This window comes from Lonchura striata, chromosome 2, assembly GCF_050655825.1.
Source record: "Lonchura striata isolate lonStrDom1 chromosome 2, ASM5065582v1, whole genome shotgun sequence".
Lineage (NCBI taxonomy): Eukaryota > Metazoa > Chordata > Aves > Passeriformes > Estrildidae > Lonchura > Lonchura striata.
The window spans coordinates 134910789-134934859 of record NC_140704.1 but is presented as its reverse complement, the minus strand read 5'-3'; the positions used below and the strand labels follow the sequence as shown (position 1 = coordinate 134934859).

Genomic DNA, 24071 nt, shown 5'->3' with positions numbered 1-24071 from the left:
TATGTTGTATACTTGGAAAACAGAACAATGCTATTGCTTTTCTGCTTTTCTCAGTCTTAGTGCTTCAGAAATCCACCTTTGGTGGTTAACTCCCCAGAGCTCTGTTCCTACTACCTACCTCACATGGACATGAGAATGGATCAGGTTTGACACAGCTGGCTCTTCCAGATTTAGAGCACTGAAAGAAAAATGTCATGCTGAATTTGTCAGCTCTTTGTCTGTGTGTGCCATGATCCCCCAAGGCTTCTATCTCCATCTAGCAGTCTCACACCCTGTCAATTATTTTCCCAGATTTGTTTCAGCAACACCAATTGCCTTTCTGCCAGGTAACTTCTTCCATTACCTGGAAATTGCCCTGAACATCTTTAACAAACACACAACAATCTGGCCCCAGCCCCACCTCACTTCATCCCACAGAGTAATCATCACACACCTCTGCAACCTCATTTTCTGGATTTGAGATGGTAAAGAATGTGTGTCTTGGAGCCCCTCAGCTCGGCAGGTCCATCAGTCACTGCAGCTGTCAGCAGAGCAGGCAACTGCCATGGAAGTCATGGTTCAGCCTGGGAAAAGACCCTTCACCAGGTGAGTCAAATGCAGCATTTACACAGCTGCTCTGAGGGAGCCACAGAAACAGCTACAGGAGCAGTGTGTTACCATTCAACCTCCTCCCTGTATTACAGAGAATGCCAAAATTGCCTTCTGTGCTTCATTTTAGCTTCCAAAAGCTCTTGCCAAGCACAGAACGAGAGCTAAGGGCTTGTGCTGGCATCCATTTTGAGAAAGTTATCTGGAGGATAGCATGGGAACCAGAGAGCTTCTGAGAGCTGCTTTCACCAGGCCAGAGCTTCCTAGGTTCCCAAAACTGCTCATGCATTACAGCCCACAGGAGCTGATCCAGATGCTCTGGGGTAGTTAACCAATGTGTAGCAACTGCAGTAAGAGCAGATGTGTGCTGTAAACTACACCTGATTCAACATGATGAGCACAGACATACTATACAGCTGATGCACAGATAACACAGGTTTAATTATGCAGTTTGATTACCCGGTGTTGACATGGTTTTTATGACTAAATCACCCCTGAGACACACGGAATCTGGAAATTGCAACCACAGATAAAAATTTCCTTGCAGCAACATAAAGTCACAATACTTTTCTGACATTTTGGCTGAGAGTTTTGAGCATTTTTAACTTATCTGGTGTGCAGTGTATTTTACAAGGAGTGAAGTCTTAAGGCATAAATCATTGACTTACAGGAAAATAACTGTGTAACAATATTACAAGATATACAGAACAGGATGCACTTGGGTTCCAATTTCTGTTCACTGGCTCACCAGAGACAAGGATCATAAATCAAAAATAGAGAATGGAAATCAAAGAAAAGTAACAGGAAGTGTCAAAATGAAAACCTGGCAGAAATTACCAATAGGAAGAAAAAAAAAAAAAAAAAAAAGGAAAGACTCCAGATGGTTTTTTGTTTTTTTTTTAAATAAAAACTTGGGAAAGACTCGGTGAACAAAAGATCTACAAGCAGAAAAGAAAAAATGATAGCTTGGGTAGGGGCTTCTCTTTCTTTCTCACATACAAGCCAGGTCTATTGAGGCAAGAAAATATGTATCTATTAAGAAGATGAGGGAGGTGAGGAGGGAAAAAAATCATATAAACATCATCTCATCTCCTTTCTTCCCATGAAGCACAGCTCTGGAAACTGTGATCCTAGAATTATTCCTATCAGGCTTACAATTCAAAAGGTTTGTTAAATCCAGGATTATTACCATGAGAGAACTTGATCAGAGCAGCCAGGCTGTAAAGTTTAAGGGGCTCCTTATTCACACATTACGTACAGGCTGCAGCACTCGCAGTCACACACCAGGAGCGTGTGAATCCCAGCCCTGCCAGCACCAAGCTCTTTCCTCTGGGGCCATCTGCTGGCTTTCCTGCAGATGCTTCCCAGGACCTTTCTGGGACCACGATGGCTTTATCAGGTGCATCAAAGGTGAGCAGTGAGGAGCAATTCAGCATAATTTCTCAGAGAGCTGCAATCCAAGCTGTGCTGGAAACTGCATCTTTCTTTCCCACATGCCACCACAACTCCCATTATTGGTGCACATTCTACAATCCATCTTCTGAAGACTTTAAAAACAAAATCCAATCCCACTTCCAATACAATCGGATTTTCTTCCTCCTTCCCCATATGTGTGCCATATTTAAATGGTCCTATACTTTAATAATTTTGGGAGTAAGGCACACTAACTCTTACCTCCAACAACTCCAGCCAACATTAATAAATTTGCCTAAGACTTTCAAACAAAACTGTGAAAGAGAAAATTAAGTTGAACACTGACATTTAGAAAGAGTAATTTACTGATCCATGTTTAAGTTCTCTAAAAATCCAACTTAATCAATAGACTATTAAATCAAGAATACATTACATTTTTATTTTTACAGGATAATTTCAGGATAATTTTACCACCTGACAAATATTTATACCATGCTGCTACTAAACTACAGCGTATTACTGTAAATTCCTTTTCAAGTTCCTTAATAGCTAGATGCTTAAGGCTATCATTAAAAAAAAACAAACAAACAACAAAATACCAAACACAAACAACCTACCCACACTGCCCCACACAAATCAAACACCTTTCTCCCTTTGCCCCCCAGCATATTTTACAAGTTTTATGATTGTTTGAACAATATTCATGAACCGTACTGTAACATGAAGAAAACTTCAATTCTAGCACATTCAATACAAAACTAAATTCATGTTTTGAGGAACAAAAATATCCCCTATTATTAACACAAAATGTGTGCTGACCCTCTGTGGCATTCAGTAGCAATTTGCACCTGAAATGCTTATTACCTTTCAGACTAGGGAGACAGACTGATACGCTTTCCAGTTTAAAAGCTCCGGTTGCTATAATTCAAAATTACATAGCTGGTCTATATTTTGTTTGTAGTTAATTTAAGCATTCAGCTTTCTTTACATAGGTCTGTTGCACTGCAGCCACATCTATTCAGATATGAGGAATCAGGAAAGCCACTTGCTATATACACTGGATCAGACTGCATGCAGTGACATGTGAAACTGCACTGTAAATTTACAGTCCATCTGAGCAAAGACTTCAAAAATTAACATGATGATTTCCTGTATATTGTTATAGCATTCACTGCTTTGAGGAGAAAAAATGAAGAATATGCTTTTTAGAGACAAAGAAGATCATAATGATCTGTTAGAAATCTTTAGCAATGCAGACATCAAAAGTAACTCTAGTCTCTTTAGGCATTAGTTATTTTCTTGAATAATGCTGAAAAGCTTTTTAATTATTTCATAATCTTAGAGCTGTTTGAGCTCAGAATAACCTCAAATTTGAGACAAACCAGGAAGGTCACAGAATACAAAACAGAATTCTTTGGTATTTTTGGCATTCTACTGCACTGCAATGATGCTTAAACCTCAATATTAAGTCTTGCAAACCTGTACTGTAAAGATGCTGGAGTCCTTAACAAAACAAGCCCTTTCTTATCTGCTGGCTGGTTGTGTAACATATAAATTAACCCAGTCAAGCTAACAAAACCCAGTGCTTCTCCACAGCCTACAGCCAAGGAAAAATCCCCTCTAGTGACATACCCCAAGACAGTTCTGGAGCAGTGAGAAGTAACATCTGGGAGAGCATCTGACCAAAGACCAAGAATGAAGTCTTCATGGTCCTCAGTTGCTTCCTCATCTGGAATGCCTGCAGGGTCACTCTCTAGGGACTTCACATTATCCTTTTTCTTCTTCTTCTTCTCCTCTTTTTGCTTCTGTACCTTGTCCTTGAATATGTCACGATGCTTGGGTTCTTGTGGACCACAGAAGAGTTTGTCTTTGCTTAGATGCAGCAAGTCATCTTCTGTTGGGATGCAAATCATGGCATGTAATTCAGGGTTCCCCTTTCTCAAGAGTGACAAATTGACCCAGATGAGAGCCCTTGGGTAGCTCATCAAAATTGGCAAAAAAACATCTTCAGTCATTTCCTTCTGTCCCAGCCGAGAAATGAGGCGGATTCGCCGATCTTTCCCAGCAGTGGGGTAACACCAGGCTGACAGCTGCATTAGTAGTTTCTCACTCCTATTAAAATTTTTCAGAAATAAAAATCACAGATAGTTATTAATAAGCAGTTTAACAGAAATCCAACAGCCCACATATTTGCAAGAGCACACTTTAAAAAAGCACTGAGGCTTTCTGTAACCTTCCAAGTTGATAATTGTATCACTCTTAGCCTAAAAAGAACATTGGTGAGTGGAACTCCTGAGTCTTCTTCAGAAGGAAGGAGACATTACTTGCTAAAACCTCCAAAGCTTGTTAAAACCACAAACATTCTTAAATCTCCAGTGACACTAATGCAGTCTAGAACTTTCAGTGTTTTCTTCCCTTGGTAACCACACAAAAATGAAAGACCTGTGTTCAGGCACTTTCCAATACTGTTGCTGCCCTCATGTGTTGCATTGGAATGCAGAGGATTCTCTGTTTTCTGGAGACCTTGTTAAGGAGTGCAAGAACCACCTGTGGTGATTCTTGTGAAAAGAATGCAAGATGATTTTCACAGCAATAGTCCTCAAGTTACAAATATGAGCCTCTAAAAGCTCCATCAACCTGGAAGCAGACAGAATATGCCAACTCTAAGAACACATTAAACACCAGAGTGTTACATTTAAGAAAATTTAAGGAGTTTTCTTTATGTAGTCATCAAGTTTTCTGGATAAAAGCAGAAGGATTTCCACTCAACAGCAGATTCTGATTCATGATAAAGCTATTTGATCTCACTGTATTTGAATGAAATAATTCTCTCATCTTAATAATCAAGGCTGAGCTCTTCCTTTCCTTAATTCCATAAATACCAATAGAGAACTAAAATGCATGTTATCATTTTGTCATACCTGAGAACAATAAAGTCACTTGTCTTAGTTTCATCTCTCTCACCAAAATCTTGGGTGCTTGTAACATCCTCTGTCTTCAGGGCACCTTCAGAACTTGTTATTTCCATGGTCTCCTCTGCCTCACCATTCTCAGGGGAAGCTTTTCTGACCACTTCTGCTTTGGGGTCACAAAGGGTCTGCCCTTCAGTTGTGCAGCAGTCAGGGTGTGGGGAAGAAGGACATAAAAGTCCTCCTGAAGCTTTCATTCTTTCTTCCCAGTTCTTGGTCAGCTGCCCCCAAGGACAGATGAAAGGAGACAGAGTGCCCAGCTTGACATAATTTGCCCTTTTTGCAGGTGGACGTCTAAATGACAAATCAAATAAGTAGGTAAGAGTATTTTCAAAATCAAGTATTTAAAACAGAAAGGGAATGCAGAGTTAACTTTCTAACCTCACTGAACAAGAATTTTAAAATTACAATCTAGAAAATGCTGCTGTGTTTCTGTCAGCTATATCCTTTCAGCCAGGTTGGAAACATCTACCTGCTGTGACTGACACCACCACTTTTTCCTCTGAACTTCTCCTACTTTCTCCTCCTATCTGGAAGGGGAACCAACACCAGTTGGTGCAGAGGACACTTCCAAACTCATGGTTAAGAGTTCTCTTTGTTGCAGTAAAAATGAATGCAATCTTCAGAATGCCTGATATTTAAAATTAGATACCAAAATGTACCTCTTAATTTACTCTAACACTTAGTACGTAAATGGATATAATCCTTTGCATTCTCTTACCTCCTCCCCCACTTGCTGCTTAGGGATCTCAAAATAGTTTTGTTTATTTTATTGCTATGCAGCCTTGTTACAGCTCTATAACTCAGCATGTCTCTGGGAATAAAAGCGTTTAATTTATATGCTCTGTTTAGCAGAGTTAAATGTATCTGTGATTCCTAAAACACTGCTGAAAGATCTCAAAAAGTCCAAGTCTAAATTAACATAACAGATAATTAAGGTAATATTTTAAGCAGTATTCATTTTTGCTATTCTTACCATCAATTTTTAAATTAATGTTACCGTTTGAATTTTTCAAGAAGACTCGTTTCCAGTTCTTTAGCAAACTGCATTCCTGCCCGGCAGTCTGGGAAATCATTGGGAGTGTGAGGTGTTCTTTGGTATTCAGAATGCTTTAATGCCTCTTGCAAGCCACCAACTCGTACACCTTGATATATCTGTTATAAAAATCAAAAACCCAAAAAAGCAGTGTTTGAACCGATTCTGGGTTCCTAGCTGAAACAAAGCCTTAATTGCCCAGAGGATACTTCCTTAGAAAACTGAAAGTCTAACACTTAAGCTTTAAAAAATGAACTTAAGCATGGTTTCTACAGTTCTAAATGCTAATTTCAACAAAACAGTCATGCTTTAAATTTCATTCTGCAAAACTATCAACAAAACTGAAGAGAATTTCACAGGTTCTGATCTTGTACATTGCCAGGAATGTTGTATTACTTCGACAGCCACGGCCTGATGTATTTTAACCATACAATAGGTATCACTGCAACTAAATCCCCTGCACATTCAAAAGCATAATTTTAACTGCAGTAAGGCATTAAAACTGCCACCTAAATACTCAAAGCAGGATGCTTCAAACAGCACCAAAGGAGTATTCAAGCTTAACTGAAACTTTGTTTTAAGCTCTCTCCCAAATCAGAAGCAACCTTGGTGACAGACGTGTAGATAGCCAAGCTGGAAATTGATTAGCAGCAGGCACCTAATGATTTCTCTTTAGAGGAATATTCTTGTAGAAACACAGAGAGCTTCAGCTTTCTCTCCTGACTCCCAACTGATCTGCTGCTTCTAGACTGCCATGTGGGCATAGCTGTTTTGCAACAGAAGACATGGAAAACTATTGTTTAAGCTTCAAGACTAAACTTCTGTCATGAACCAGTTCATACACCATTTTTTAAAGTGAAATTTTGATCCTGTAATTGGGAATTAGTTATACAATGTGAAGTACACTCTCTAAAATAAATTAATTTAAACTAAATCATATAAATTATCAAATTGACTTGCAATTTGCCATCAAAGTCACTTACAAAAGGAATCCAGAAAGCCATGCCCCAGCCCTTTGGGAGACAGATATCCCAGCCACTCCCCCATCCTGGTCGATCTTCTCCAGCCATTTTCCCTGGCTGCTGCACCAACAGTATGGGAATCTTAGACTCACAAGGACCCAAATCAAGGTGTGATCCAGGTATCAGTAACTGAGCTCTCATATGGTTTAAATCCTGAGAAGGAGGAGACATTTCCCATAAGTTAATAACCATTCTTCTTCCCTCTTCCATATACCCTTCCAAGATACAGAGAAAAGGTGAGTTTACAGCTAGGAAAAATATAGCAGTAATACACTATATATTTGAAAAGAATTTCATCAAGGCATGAAAAATTATTTTAGACAAAGAGTATTAAGCACCGTTTTTCTCCCCTTCTTACTTCCATAGTCCTTCATAAAGAGCAGGTACAAGGTACAACATAGATGAAGGAGGAAAATCAAGTTTTATAACTTTGTATTTATAGACTTGTGCACAAGACTAGATTGAACAGGTGCTTTCAGTCCATCAATACATGGAGCAAATCTGAACTATATCCAAGGAGATGGGAAGATTTGGTTATCAAACAGTTTCACATAAAGCATGGTGGCACCAAGGTTTTGTCCATCACCAGTTATATTCTGTTGTTCCATATTAAGAATACATTTATGAAGAAATAGACCATCAGATTCCCCATGTTTTATCAGGTAAACATTAAATTTCATGACAGCATAAAGAACACTATCTTATACAAAAAGATTGTGGTGGTAACTGTCATGTGCTAGTGTAATATTTTTAAGTACTCTGCTTTTTTACACTATGTCAGACAGTTTGAAAGAGCACAAAATTAAATTTCAGAAAGAGTATTTAAAAAGATGTTTTTTGCTATACAAATATTTTTTCTTTCGGATTACAGGGTGCCAAAAGTTTATCACCTCTTGGGACTATATCATCTTTTTATCCATACACTTTATGGGCTGCCCTCCACTGTCAATGAAAATGTCAAGATAAGAGATTTCAAACCTGCAACAGCAAACTTGAAGTTCTCTACAAATCACAAATTATTGCCCAGCACACCCACAGCACAGTGTGCTGCAGTTCAGAAAGACAGGATTTCTCTCCTTTCAGCTTCCACAATTCTTTCATCACAAGAATCATCCTGACTACAGCTGAAGGCCAGAGCCTTCCTGTGTCACTCTTTTCTGCTGCACGAGTCAAGGTGATGTATGAAAATCCAAGTCCAAACCCTTCTGTTATATAAACCTACAAGTACAGTCCTGCAGGCAATCCAATAAAAATTTATTTAATTGAACCCATGGACTCTATGAACCATTTCCTCAACGGAAATCCACCTAGTTACCTGCTCTGAGATTTTATTTTCAGTGACGTTCTTACAGATGTCATGGTCCCAGATAAAGCTGTGAGCACAGTCTGCAGGTACACCCTTCAGGTACAGCTGCCTAACTTCATCATTATCTACAAAAGAAAGAATCTTCAAAAAAAACTCAAACAACTTCTGTGGTTTAAGTATCAAATTACCAAAGCCATTTCCACATCATAAGTATAATGAGCAGACAACCAAGAAGAGCCTATTAAAAGTTCCAACAAGCATCACTGCTTCTGGCATATCTTATTATCACATGTTTTTCCAAATCCAAATATGAAATCAACTGTTAGTGTTAGAAAGACTAACCTTGTATTTTCTCACCAGCATTTCTTCATAACAAAAGACATGACTGTTGGCAATATAAACTAGTTTTTTACATACCACCTTTAATATTCTGGAATCTGGCAGAGTGTGAATCTCAACAGATTTGGTGAAAATCAGAAAGAGCAACATTATAAAGCCTGAAGTAAGTCTGCCTAAGTAAACTTGTAAGAGAAGCAAGAGCTACCTTTAAGAAATGTACATACAGGAAACATTCGTATGGCTATGCCTAGCATGCAACACTTATCTAGTACTAGATTTTTGCTCTGGATCTTTTCAGGCTGTGTGCTTCAAGGAAGGGACTGTTCTTGCTTATGCTTGCACAAAGCAGCAGTTGTATACATTACTGAAGAAAAACAACAATTGCAGCTTCAAAATGGATTGCTGAAGTATTAAACCTATCTAAGGAAAGGAAAGAAAATGTGTACCTACCTTTAGTGATCTAAGGATTAACAGCCTTCAATGTACAGTACAGTATGCAGTGAATGCTGATCCATTTAAGCAAAGTAATTATTATTAAGAAACAATACAATAAACCTATTAATAGTTCTGTGATTAAAAACTTAGAGGGATTGCTCTCATTTCATCATCCACAAGGTGTTACATATTAAAGAAACATAATATGTCAGGGTTTGTTTTGTTTTTTAAAATTATTTAAACCCCTTTAAAAACGGTTCTGCTAAAATGTCCAGGTAATGTAGACAAAGACTCAAAACCAAAAGATTAGGATTATTCAGTGGTACTAATGGTATCTAGCAATAGGTACTGCCAAACATAACTGCAGTAATTATTTATTTAAAATCCACAGTCTTTAAGATGCACCCATTGCTAAAAGCTGCAAAATCCTTTGCAAGAAATATTAACTACTGCAGCACTTGTAACCATTTGGTCATGTTACTGATACTTGCCATGCATTCTTGCTAATGAATTAGATCTATGTGAGGAGAAGAAATGCAAAAGAAATTATCAGATTACAGTGGCATTTCTTCACAATAAGAACAATAAAACTAAAAAGGGAATCCTTGCCAATTAAACAGAAGAATTCCTTTTCTGACCAAAAATTAACAACAGTAAACTGATGAGAACCTAAGAGAACTCAACACTCCTACAGGCAAAGCACATTCTGTCTGAAGGTAAAGCAAGAATTAATGGCTCAAAAGAAGGAGAAAAAGAGTAACAAAGTGTGTGGTGGTAGTAGGAAATGCCTTCTTGACTCTTTACAGATAACCAAGGGGGAAGGGCACATAATTACAAGCATAAGGTAAGGAAAGTACTTTTTCCACCTTCTGTACAGAAAGCATTTGTGAACACCAGAATCTCTTTATATTAAATTCTTTAAACATGTTCTAGTTCCTTCAACTGAAAATTTCTCTGCTTTAACATTGCTTTCTATTACTACAGTTCAGGCAGCCTATCCTTGTCATATTCTCAGAGTTCTTTGCAATTCCTCTATTCTATAATGGCATGAATATTTGTTTTCCCACTACAAAAGACCTTTTAAGTCAGTCTCTTTTCATAACCACCACTCATCCAATATCCTCCTTATTAGCCTTAAACATCCTTCTCTAACGTGGTACATTGCTTCTCTTTGATCCTTGCTGAACCTTGAGAATTTATTCTTTCTACTAAGCATACTATAATTCAAATCATAATCCCAAATCCTCATACCAGTTCTTCTTACCTCTCTCCTGTTTTCTTCAGTCTATGTTTTAAGATTTCTGGGGAAATAACCTTACTGATGAATAAGTTGCTGGTAATAGTGAAAGTAAGATGTTAGGGCTAGTACAGGAAATAGGAATTTTCACTACTTAAACACATGAACCTCATCAACAAGCCACTTCTGCTGGTGTCAATAGCTGGTGTTTAGACAATACAGGCAGATAGAAGAAGGCTTTGTTCCATTTCAAGCTATAGATCCGATTTGCATAGCTAATTAGCTGTCTTATCTGGCCTAAGAGTTCTACTTGAAAATTTTCCTTCCTCCCTTTTGCAAAATAAAGCACAAAAAAATAAAACACTGCCCATGAGCAGTCTGAGTGCTCTATGTCTGCAGGAGGGTGGGTATCAGGACAGATGGGGACACATACCTACACCTCTGCAAGAGGTGCATTTACAGGCATGGGCCCAGGCTCTGTGTCTACAGAAGGAACTTTAGTTCACATATCTTTCATGGTGTATTCTCCTCCTACGCATCTCACTCACTGATTATGTAGATGTTTCACCATACTCCATGTTGAGTGTTTTTTAAGGCAGTGGGATTTGTTTTCTCCATAAAAGACAGTAACAACATATCAAAATGTCAGAACTGTACTTTAAACTGGAGAAAATAGCAGCACTAATGTGCAGTCATGTGGGAACTGACTGCTTACTGGGAGTCTTGACTCCAGCCTGAAGTAATAAAGACAGTTGATTTGGTTAAATCCGATCAGCCCGTGTTCATGACACACAGCTTGCACACATGCATATGCATTGAAGAGATAAAGCAACTTGGAAAGACTGGAATTATATTTGACTTGTGTGTTACTTACAGGGAAAAAATACACAGGCATATCTCAGAACAGCATTTTGGGAAAAAAACCAGTATGAACAGATGTGTATCATTCCACAGACTGCATGTATGACAATCCCTAAGCAAAGGTGATGGCCATAACTTACCTAAACTAGTCACTCATTTGACAAACAATGCATCTTTAAATTAGTAAAGATAATCTAAGAAAATCATTTGGCTTTCATACAATACTGAAGAACAAGAGAGGCTAAAATCCATATGGAATCTGTATGCTGAGGTACACAGTGCTATTTCAACCTTCCTAATATTAATCCTAATAGTACTTGCATGTCCAAGAAGCAAAAAAAAGGGAGAAAAGTGTGGAATACACCAATGGTTCCCTTTTACTGTTCAATAAACAAGATGCGATTAAGACAAATAAATTACTATTAAAATTTTTAATAGAGGTCAGCTCATGATATTACTATATCTGAGTAAGTTCACAACACAATCAAGGCTCAGAAAATTTATGTAATTCTAAGGCTTACAAAATGATTTTTTTTTTCAGAAGGAGGAAATTAATAGCACTGAAATGGAATTACAGATCTTAGAGAAGTCTTTTTTTTGGGCAAGTTCTGCTGGAAGACAGTGGTATTGTCTATCTTCTTTCATCATTTTGCCTACTCAACTTTTTCAGTTGCATGTAACAGTAACTCATTTGGCAGAACCTAAATTAGAAAGAATTACACCATTTACCTTTCCTTGCTAGCTGAACAAGGGCCTCCTCCTGCTAAATAAAAGTCAGAAAGAGCAGAAGCAGTTTTAAGTTCATTATGAAAAAAAAAAAAAGACTTAGAAACAAAAAAGCAACACCAGGTTTTCTGAGTATCTGTGGTATGGAAGATATTTTGCAAGGATAACCCCAGGTAGAAAGAGTTGAAGATGGACATTTCTACCCAGCCAAAGGAAAAAAACACAGAGGTGCTCTTGACTCCCCATCTTACACCATTACCTCTTTACCATGGCCATCCTTCCTGAGGGAAAACCAGATCCAGCAGTGGGAGAGAAACTACTGTTGCCCATTTAAAATACCTAAATGCCTTCTGTTGATCCTGCCTTCTTGAACACATCCTCACAGACATGACAAGCAGAATAAAAGACATCAAATTACTTTCTGTAGCTGCTAACTCTTCTAGCAGCTCAAACTGGTATCTGTAAGCAAGTGCTACATATCTCACCTTACTTCTCAGCAGGGAGGAACCAAAGTAGAGGTCATGTATGCTGCAGCATTTCCAACGGGAACACTAATGAGAAAGTTAGCTGAGCAGAACTAATTAACAGAAAGGGTGATCCAGATACAGAGGATAGAACAGGAGGATGTAATTGAAAATAGCAGAATTTTGCAAAGAGCTGAAAGTAATCCTGAAGTAGGTGTTCAACCTGACTTTAGTGATATGTAAGACTAGATCATTCTAGTGTCTTGTAAACAGACCACCAAGGAAATTCAGTATTTTGAAGTCTCTGGAACTTTCAACTTGTCCTATTTGCTACTGCTTGCTACCTGGCTATCATGTTTCTCCTATTAGGTGAGGCAGTCTGTGTCCAGTCAACCTAGTTGGGAATGCTCTCACTATATCCTGTGCATACTTTTGCACATTTCTACAGGACATTCACATCCATATCAATCTGAATTCTGCACTGAAACAATGTGTAAGTCAGCACTGAAATGAAAATTTCAGAAGTTATGCTTGCATCTTTCATTTTCTATCATAACCAGCATCTTGGGCATCTGAAATACTAATCCTGCAAAGGTAGTCACTTTTTTGCAGTGGAATTGCAACTTTCAACATTGTAGGTCTATAAACCAAAAATAGCAGATATCTTCTTGGAGACAGAAACAAGAAGACTGAACACCAAACAGAAACTTACTATGGAGCTTTTAGCACCTGGTTGGCCTTGCCAGGATTCGAACCTGGATCATCTGTATGGTCAGACAGAGGCTTCCATTGAGCACAAGACCAGCTTTGGTGCATGTCCCTCCCTCACAACTGCTGTTCTAGAACCTATGCCACTTCCAAACTGTTTCTGTTCTGCCAGGGGCTCTGAAAATGGGAAATATTTTGAACCAAAACCTAGAGGAAAGCAGCAAGAGACGATCCATAGAAGATGATAGTAAATGAAAACAAAAGCATAGAAAGAAACTAAATCTTTTCATATAATATTGACAAGGGATTTTACCTTGGTATTTTTCAAAGTCTGGCATGGCTTTTGTCTTCTTTTTTGGCAAATTGACTCGAGGATCTCCAACTGTGAGGCCAAGTATTGTACCTGGTGGCATATCTGATGGTGAGCTTAACCCTTTAAAAACATACAGATGGACATTGACATGAAACCAATTAAGCTGTGATCTTTTTCTGCACTAGTATTTTGTGCATTTTTGCCTGCAGTGGTGTGATACCACTGTAAGCCAGTGAAGCAATTCAGAATACTCTATTTGCTTTGAAAACTCACCAATGCTTGTTAAAATGTTCAGTAACAAAAAAGTCAACAAGAGCATGCAAGGCTTGGTTTGCAATAACATTTACATTTAGCATAAAAATGAAGCCACTGTCACAGACTCAATTCATCCTTTGCATTTGACAAATTTCAAAGAACTATCAACCTTTGTTTTACACCTGTCTTCAAGAGAAAGGAAATTTATAAGTGTTTTGTGAAAGCTTTACCTCATCTCTGCTTAACTGCCTCACATTGGATAGACAGCTTGAGTACAGTGTTGAGATCTACCACAGTGCCTTACCTGTTTCAGTGCTAGAAATTGAGAAGATATTGTTAACTTTATGATACTTTACAATTCAGCCAAGTACACAACTATTAATTTAGAAATGAACATATATAAATTAAGTATAATATTTTCACTTTGGATTGGAGGCTACCATTTTATCTGCAAATGTATTGTACAACTTATATTCTTAATTTGAAGTGTGCATTGAGAGAGAGAGAGCATACATCAGACTCTATACCCCATCAGCAATCCCAGATCTAAGTTCACAAAGATAACAAACAAGATCCAGTTTCTCTATTAAGTTTGAACTACACATAGGGTTTAAATTCCTTTAAATACCCCCAATGTAACATTTTTCAATTCTTTACCATGCCCTAGCAAGCACCTAAGCACATTCTCAAAGGCATCACTCTCTTGATCATGCAAAAACTAAGCATGTACAAAATGAAGTCAACTTTATTAGCATGCCAGTTTTGCCACTAGATTTTAAGTTTCCCCCCCTTCCACCAATAGCACCCACAAGCCCAAATACCTTCCAATAGCTCAAAGACAGCACTTTGACATTGATGGAGAGAGACTTTTTCAGAGTCCTTGCAGTTTTCTACCCACCAGTTATTCAGTCCTGTTTCTGAATCTGCCATCTCCTGGAAAACAATGTATCTAATTAAAATGAAATGGTTATTCATTATTTTCTATCAGTATGAATTAAGTCTCAGTTTGCCTTAACCACTATAGTTACTTTCTTCCTCTTCAAGTTTTAAACCAAAGTATTTTTTCCTGATGAAGTGTAGTCCTATACTTTACAATAACCATTAATAAACTATACAATTTAACCTGTGTTCCAAAAAGAAATAAAGCAATCCACAATACTTCCTAATTCTGACATTATTTCTTACAGAAAGCCAGAGATTTCATGGCCTCATCATGTTGGTTTCAAGAGACAGAAACACCCCATTAAAACCACAGTGATGCTACATGCCAAGTGGATGAAACACCTAAATCCTGGAGAAACTCAAATTTGATTGAAAACATCTAAGTTTTCTGTACCTTACATGTCTTGCTCCCTAGTTCTAGGTGCTCTAGCTCATTGCTGGAGAAACAGGATGTATGGTTTGTCAAAGAGAATATGAATTATTCTGGACCTCTCAGCAGAAACTACACAGCCTGTTCAACAGCACCATTGTTTTTATTTTATTCCTACACCCACTGAAAATCCAGGTGGGAGTTCTTCCTGAGATCAACATTAGTTAAGAGACTCAGAACAGAGAAGCCACCAGGGTAATACAGAAGTTAGCCTTTATAAAAAGTAAGGCTACATAATTTAAGGGTCTTTCTAGCAAAAAACAAGCTTGCATATTCTAATAAGCAAAGTCAATTTCCTTACTGTTTGGACAGGAGCTGCCTTCAGGGTCTCTGTAAGGACAGAGTGTGATAATGGGCCAATCAGCCGGTATCTGAGAATCTCCATGCTTCTGTCACTGAAACAGGAAAGCTTCAGGTGAATGTACAATTGTACAACACACATCCTTTTCCCCAGTACTGTTAAGCCAGAAATGCATTATGTGTTATGTGGTTATGGACCACAGCTTTTGACTCTACTGTGAACAAACCTGACTGTAATGCCAGTAGTCTGTGAGATCCAAGAGTAGGACTGGAATGGATCTCTAGTGCCGTCACCAATTATTTTTTTCACTGGCACAGCCTTTTCTCCTTCTTTATCCTCCTTCTTTCTTTTATTGCCAAGGCTCATAACTTCCACTTGTTCTTCCTCTTGAATTGATGTTGTAACAGGCTCAGAAATACAGATTTCTTCAGGTTCTGAACACTGAAAAATTGCTTTTAACTCCCTCAGTATGTCCTTAAGAAAAATGAAGTCTGAATTAGGATGATATGCAGTGCACTGCAAACCTTAAGTATACTTTTGAAAATTATACTCTATTATTTAATTTTCCTATATGGATTTCAAGGAATAAAATTCTGCTGAAGTCAGGGGCTTGCTAAAAAAAGCTGAAAGTAATATTGAAACTTGCTAAGAATTTGTTCTCTTGAAAATTAACACAAGAAAAACTGCCTGTGCACAGCATTTTAATTGTTTTAATTTTCTTTTTTTTTAAAGCTGATACCTAAATATCAAATTATATTTATCCATTATGATACTGAACTTATCCTGCTGGGTGTGTTAGTGGAAAGGATGTGAATCAACTAACATCATATTGCACATAAATCCTGAAGCAAGCAACACTGAAAAATTTTACAGAAGCTCAAACACTGAACACCCCAGCAGCACACACTTTGTGTATAAGCTTTATAAAAACAAGTTGAAGAACATGAATATTGTTAGAATGGAAACAGTCTTCCAAGTTTTAGTTCCTGAAGCCATGTATTATACCCAGTTCTTCCATACTTTTCAGATGACCCATTAATGTTTCACATTAATAACACCTAATACATGAAGAAATAAGAGTTCAACTATATAGGAAAAACCACCTGCTTGAGAGCTGGATGCACCCAGATCCACAACTGTCTGTTTTCAGACCCATCCCTGGGTTTCCAAATAAATGTAACAGGACCAAGCATATCCTCAGGATAGCGATCTGCTCGATAAAGATTCAGGGAACCCTCAAATCTTCCAGACAGGCAAGAAGCCTCTTGAAATGTCAATCCTAAAAAAGAAGATACTTAAGTGAAGAACAAAATAATATGCTGTTTAATAAACAAAGTAAAACTGAAATTCAGTCTGGCTGCTGAGTGGCTAATGTTGTACCGTATTTTGCTTATTAATAAGCCACTGAAATAAAAATGTCTAGTCCTACTGTGACATCTTAATTACATATTTCACTCAAAATGACAACTCAGTATCAACTCTGTTACTACTATTGAGTAACTACTACTGATACATTACTAAAAAAGGAAAAAGATGGGTCATCTTTTAGTCTATTCAGAATCTTTATTATGAACTATGTAAATTTTACCTGTGTCAATGCTACATATTCGAGCAAGTTGATTCAGAAGCTCATTCTCTTTACCCTTCAACTCCAAGCAACAATAATATGATAAATCCTGAAACAATATAATAGAGTCAAAGTGAGGACAACTCTTTAAAGTGAGCCTGTTAAGAAAGGATCTTACAGGGCCTCACAATTTTTCATTCTCTAGAATTCGCCAAAGTGAAATGAGTTTCTTTTTAACTTAAAATTAATAGCTGTAGGAGAGTAGTGAGGCATTTCTCATGAGGGCCAACTTGCCTCTCAAAACAACAAATCAAAAAGGACATAGAATAAATTATCTCTCCTCAACAGCTGCTCAGGTAGGTGATGTAAGGATTCTTAGCTCTTGAGAAAACTGAAAATGCAGTATTTCAGTCCTAGTTACCATAAGACTCCTTTAAAGGTTCATTTAATTCTCTCCGAAACTTGCCACCCAGAATTACACTTATAAAATGATTAATTTCATACTTATCAGTCTTACTAAAAGCTGACCCAACAGTATTTCACAAAGACAGAAATATTCATTGTAACTAAGCAGTTGATTACTTCACCTTGGCAAAATACCCAACAAAACATGTAGACGTGGTACCTGAAGAAGGCATTGCTTTGTCATGGCTCGGTAACAAGCCCTGTAGCTCTTCTCTGTAGGGCTGTTTCCTAAACAGTATCCCCATTTCTTTACCATATGAAATCTCTTTGCATGCCAAATATGGGTTTCCAGCCAAATATTCTTTCTTTGCCTGTGATTAAACTCTGCTACCAAATTTATGTGGCGTCTTCTAGCTTTGCGGCATTTAGTCTTTGACTGTTCCTTTTTCTGATGTACAGCTTTCTCTGCCTGTTTTTTAGAAGAGAGGATACTGAAGTAAATCTCAAGAGAAAAAAAAATCTGAAAAGAAAAAGGCTGAAACATAAGAATACAGGAAGCACTAACATTAAGTTATGCCATGTTGGATCATTCCTGAAGGTAATTAACTTTGAAATTGTCTATGCAAATCACATCCACAGAAGTGCATTAAGGTTTGACTGAAATCCATATATAAAACAAAATTGCCACACATTCAGAAACTTAACAATGAACAGTAAATGCTACTGCTTCCTGTGTGAAGTTTTTGCCACACATCAATATGAACAAATCAATGTGACCTGGAAAATGCCTGGAGATTTGAGCTCATACAGAAGCAGTACAGACTATCAGACTCACAGAAAGGACCCTATCAGTTCTATAACTCATAGAAGCTGATGAGAGAGGACTGTGGTAACATCCTGAAAAATTCTTGATAACCAGATTTAATCAAGGTCTGAACTATTACATGTAGATGCATGACTAGAGAGGAAGGTGTGACTCAATCAATGGTTGAATTTTATTTTTGTGAAGAAAAGTAGTAAAAAGAAATAGGACTATAAGGCATACAAAAACATTCTTAGAATATTCTTTGTAAGCTCACCAAGAAACACTTGACAACAGACCACTGGTTATAAGAATAGCAAAGGAAAGAAAATGACAGAAGATCAGTGCCAAGAACACTAAAAACAATGAAGCAACCCATGAAATTAAAATAGGACAGGAAAAAAAAAAAAGAAAGTATTTTCCCTTCAGACCTATCATTCACCACAGAGAAGGAAATACAAGCCACTGGATCAATAGTAGGTGACTGGTTCAAAAAGGCATTTACAGAAAAAGGAATGAGGCATTGTAGGTGAAAAACATACATCTTTAAACTTATTAAAGAGATAAGAGATGGTCCAGGTAAATGTTGCAATGAAGGACAAGGGGTCTTAAGTCAAATGAAGAAAATGCAGCAGAATTTAAGCAGGTAACTTTGAAGATGTAGATCAAACACTGAAAAGTAATAGGCAGAACCTCTACAAAAACAAATAACAGAGATATGACAAGATGCAAGAAAATGTGAGCCTGTGCAAACACATAAGCCACAGCAAAAGAACTGAAGACAGAAAATGTAGAAGAAATACAGTTGCACCAGGGCAAATTAAATAATTTCAAAAATCCAGTGGAATGGAAACAGGGATGGGAGAGGAAGTGTGAGCATGTATACAGAAGTCAGACAGACTGTCATATGAAAGGAGTTAAAAAAGCAGGACACAAAAGAACCAAACATAAACACTAGAGAAATCTAGATTTAACAAGGATAACACATAACTAACTATGCAAAACAGTCCATGCCTTCTTCCTTCAGTTCCCAGAAAAAAGGCCCAAACTGCCTCTCTTATCATGTCTAACAAAGCAAAAAGAATGTGAACCGAAACAGTAAAATGAGATTCAGGTTGTGGAGATCCAATAAAACACCCTAAAAACATGTAATTGGCATGTGGCAGGGAAGTAGCCAAAGCGATTTCTGAACCATGAACAATCATCTTCAGGAACTCAGGGTGGAGGGGGCAAGGTCTCAATTTAAAGACAATGCAAAGAAAAAAAGAATGCAATGAATAAATTTATCAGTCAACCTTAATACACTGAAAATTTACTAAGCAAACTCAATTGATCACTTTAAGAATTCCAAGAGATGATAAAGTGATCAATGCCAAACATTGGGAAGATCATTTCCTCAATAACATCCTGCTGAACCAATTTTTAATTTTCCTTTTTAAACATGCAGGAAGATCACAGTGACTAAGGAGCAAGTAACCCCCATAGGCATATTCTGACTAAATGCTGAGATATTGCCACAAAATTAGTTCCATGAGCTATTAGGACTAGTCAATTAGTAAGTCTTAAGCTGCATGCAGCCTGCCAATAACCCCAGTGTACCTCCCACATTTGAGCTATCACACTCGAACCACTGCATCAGCTGTGCTAGCTTGAGGCTGGCATGGTCACATCCTAAAGCTGTGGTGGGATGCAAGGCAGACAATCAGGAATACTGAGGACTCTTGGACCACCTGGGACCAGTGCACCACATGAACAACCTCTACTGCCGTGGACTCTTTTATCAGTGTTCTAAGAACTTTTCAAGATGTCCAATAATCACAAAGCCAGGTGGTTAGTTAGACTTATTTGAGCTACCACCTGAAACTGAGGTGTTCCTGCATTTTGAATCCAAACGTCAGTCAAAATTTAGGGTACTCAGGGAAGTCTGGCAGACGTTCAGTTCTGAACATTAATAGCTATAGAGCTGAGCACTGTGCTTTGGCTGTGCCCACTGCATGAAGTGCTGTAAAACACACTTATACCTCTTTCCTGGCCATCTCTTGGAGCCGCCTGGGTAGGCGTTTCACATTGTGACTCATTGCTCGCCTCCGCATGTGCCTAGGGAGGGTCTGGAAAACCAGAGAGTTGGAAGACTTCTGTGAAACTGCTTTCAACATGGCACTGATCTCAGCAGCACGAGCTTGGGCAAAGGTAGACACTGGAATGAAAAGAACTGCATTAGAGCATGACAAACAGCAAAAACACCAGAGAAGGATACTGTACGTAAATTACACAATTACTCCGATAACAGCAGTCCGATATCTTCTTGACATAAAAGTAAGTACTGTACACTGTCCCTGAAGAAATTTCAGTTCTTTACATATGCTGAAGTTTACAGATATGGTCAAGCAAATATTTATACATTAATGAATCTCAAAGCTGTTTAACCAACAATTCTTTTTTGCACGAAATACTTCTTTGTTAAATAAGAATAGCAATCTTTTCAGGTGGTATTCGTGGAAAGGAAGAAATCTTCATCATGAAAAAAATGGAAGCAGCAACATATTACAGACTGTTTTGCAACAACAAATAAAAATCCAGAGCTTGGTCTCATTTCATGTTTATAGACGTGTTATCTACTATCAGAGCACTGCCACATTTTGCAAAGCTGATTTGCTCTCCTAAGTAAACATTCTGTTAGACAAAAAGCTATATCTAACTTATATCATGAGTAAAATCAGTTTCACTGGCTACATCAAAAGCAGATGACTGTCAGTACTCATTTTGCTGGCAAACAGCAACCAAAATGCATATTCCCTCACTACAAGCAGGTGTAATTTTTCCACTCAGAAATCTGAAAGAACCCATTGAACAACATCTAGTCATTCACTCCAGTTCACAACTACTTCTGTGTTTTGGAGAAAATCAGGAAAAACAGAAGAACATAGCATCAGTTCTAATTTTTGCTCTTGCACAAAAACAAAGACAGCAAACTTAATGGCCAGCAAATTGCCCTGGATATGAAATTATGATCTTTTCACATAAACAAACCTGTTATGTATTTTGGCATTTCCTCAGAAACACTTGGGTGTCCTCCTTGCCATCCTCCTCTTCCTCTGCCTCTCTCTCCTCTATTTTGCCCCTTTGAAAAATTTTGGTCTTTCCTGTAAGAAGGCCCAGATGACTGATTTGAAAATTTCTGCTGCTGCTGCTCAGAACGAACATCTCCTGGAAGGTTTAGAGATTAAAAGAGGTTAGAGAAACACAAATTAGTCTGAGTAACTGATAACTCTTATCAGTCTTTCCTCATAAAACTGCACTGCAGACTCCTATTACATTTAATACATGTAACTGAAAAAGCCACCAAAAATCAGAAGAATTACATTCTTTCTTACAGGAATAAATAAGAATTTTATGCTGCCCTCAAGCAAACTTGTGATAGATTAAGTAACTTTTACATGCTCTGAAAATGGCAAGCAATCCAGACTTTGCCTCCAAGAGTCAAATCGAAATCAGTCCATGCAACATCATAGTGACTTTTAATATTGTCTTGTCAGAGCTTTAGTAACAAACCAGCAAAGTTATTTTTTCCACTTTTTTTTTTCTATAAGCAAATGTATTCTTGCCCGACATATATTTCTTTCACAGCAATAATTAAGGTAAATATGACACGTGTATGTTGGTGCAGTAAGTTGCTTGTCTGGTACAAGCAAACCCATACTGAAATTAAATAACTAAAGCCTGCAGTAAAGCTTCCTAAGGTACAGACATACCTTTCAGGAGTGCTAAGCTCCTAGCAAGTACCTAAAGTTTCAGAGAGCCTTGAAGTCCTTATTCAAAGACCACTGTATATTCAGCCTAACAAATATTATATATTAGTTTAGATTACTTTATGTTCAGTTAAGCCCTTGAGATATGGTTCTCAGGCAGTTCATGCTGGACATTCCAACTAAAAAAGCTGCAAGCAGCCACTCCTATGACCCCATCCACTACATCAAGACAAGTGCTTGAGAGAACAAGGGGCTACAGCATTCAGGGATCTTCTCTAGTGAAAATCAACCTGTGTGTCCACAGACATGGAAAGAGAGATTAAAAAATCCGGTTTTCAAGTTGATCAGCTTCTTAACCAAGCCTATCCCTTTGTCCCAAAAATGCTACCATTGGCATGAAGACCAGCCAGAAGCAGACTCACATCCAGCAGCATCTCAATTTATGAGAACTTAAAAAGACAAAGAATCCCCTTTTTCCATTTCAAAGAAGCAAGAAACTGAAGTTTCATGTTTAGCAGCAGTAGTGTTGTAGCCTGCTGCAACCACACATCATGCAGAACTGCAGTAAAACTGCAGAAAAAATAATTTGGTGTAGAAACAGAAATTAGCTTTTATGTGGAACAATTCCCTGACCTGATTTTCCACATACTTGAGAGCAGCATCATCCAGACACTGAGGTGAAGGTGAGAAGGAAATAGCTGGGAAAGAGGGATGGAAGCTGTCTCAGCAAATCTGTGTAGGCCTACAGCCTAAAATTAACTCATATCACAAACACACCCTCTTAATGGAGGAAGTAAAAATTGTAATCAGAAGACCAAAGACTGTTTGGCAAAACAGTCACTGACTTAATAACTAAAAAACCCTTATATTATCTTAGCTACTGTATAGATCCACAGTTTTGTAACTCCAATTTACATTTTGGAACTCCAATTTTCTCTCCTATTTCTACAAAACAGCTTTGTAAAACTGTGATACTGACACTACAGAAGAACGCTACATGGATGAAAATCCACACCTTATAACATAACAAAAAAACATAACCATGTAATCTTGGAAGTTCCCTGCTACAAATACAGTTAGAAAGACGTATTGATCTGGCAGTACTCCTGCAATGACATTCCAAAATCTTCAGACATAGCTAAGCATAATTTGCTATGTCATTCTGTCTGCATAGGAACTCTTCGGTCACCTACATACACAGTGATACTTCAGGGTTTTTTTTTCATTCAATGACAAAGATGCAATTTGTCAGCTTCTGAAGGCCTCACAGTAACAAGTCCTTTTATGTGTGGGGCTTTTCCCAGAAATAATGCAGGTAACAAAATATCTAAATATGTAGATGGTGGTGGAAACTGAGGTCCGATAGAAGCATAGAGGATTGCAGGTCAAACCACAAGGACAAAAAGAGCATCTAGCATACAAGCTGACAGGCTCTTTCAGTCTCCTGCTGCAAAGGTTACCTGGACAGGACACTGCTATTATGGGACACGTCCCGCTGCCTCCTGCCAATACCTTCACAGACAGAGGAGCCACAAGGCGCAGGAGGCAAAGGGGCGGGCGTGCAGATGTGAGGAACAGCAGCGCAAGCATCGCAGCACCAGCGATACACGGCCCTCCCGCAGCTCCCCGGCCCCGCGGAAAAGCAGGGGAGACACCGGATGGGCTGTAGCATCCAAATTCATTTTAGACTAAGAACCGTAGGGATTCGTCCTGTAATCGCAGGGATGATAGAGAGAAGGGCCTATTCACAGGGTACAGAATAGTTTGGGTTGGAAAGAGCCTCTGGAGACCATCCAGCCCAACCCCCCCCGCCAAGGCAGGGTCACATAGAGCAGGTTACACAGGAACGCGTCCGGGAGGGTTTGGAACGGCTTCAGACAGGCTCCCACAGCCGTACCTGGGGTCGGGCAGGCTCTGCTCCCGCCGCCGGCGAAGGGCCCCGGCTCCGCGGGCAGCGTGACGCTGGCCGGTTGGTTCCTCATCTTCTTGGCTCGCTTCTTCTCCCGCGCCCCAGACATCTCCGGCGGGGTTGCGGAGCCTCTGTAGCGGGAAGAGGCGGGCAGCGGTCGGCGGGCGGTGCAGCCGCGGAGCTCGGCACCAGCCCCGACGCGGCGCTCACTCGCGGCGAGGCCTCCACCGACACACGTGGACACCCACGCCCCGGCACTGCGCATGCGCACTCCTACAGCACAGCCCTGAAGGA

General features: G+C 38.7%; 1 protein-coding gene across 1 annotated transcript; it reads right to left on the bottom strand.

Moving 5' to 3' along the window:
- Positions 1 to 1010: 1010 nt before the first annotated feature.
- On the bottom strand, positions 1011 to 24030 carry POP1 (POP1 ribonuclease P/MRP subunit). The gene is made up of 15 exons (XM_021529413.4): positions 23766 to 24030; positions 21150 to 21326; positions 20141 to 20316; positions 17538 to 17786; positions 16934 to 17021; positions 16449 to 16624; positions 15572 to 15819; positions 15346 to 15439; positions 14494 to 14605; positions 13418 to 13537; positions 8344 to 8459; positions 6990 to 7181; positions 5971 to 6125; positions 4923 to 5264; positions 1011 to 4113 (listed from the first exon to the last, which is right to left on the bottom strand). Exons 1-15 carry the CDS (start codon positions 23884 to 23886, stop codon positions 3453 to 3455), a joined length of 3027 nt encoding a protein of 1008 aa, XP_021385088.3. The 5' UTR covers positions 23887 to 24030; the 3' UTR covers positions 1011 to 3452.
- Positions 24031 to 24071: the final 41 nt, after the last annotated feature.

Coding starts and splice junctions, on each gene's coding strand:
- POP1 (XM_021529413.4), bottom strand. CDS start 23,886: ATGTCTGGGGCGCGGGAGAAGAAGCGAGCCAAGAAGATGAGGAACCAA. Junction 17,787..20,140: donor AAGAGATGGCCAGGAAAGAG/GTATAAGTGTGT, acceptor TCTAAAAAACAG/GCAGAGAAAGCTGTACATCA. Junction 14,606..15,345: donor AGGCAGCTCCTGTCCAAACA/GTAAGGAAATTG, acceptor ATTGTTTTCCAG/GAGATGGCAGATTCAGAAAC.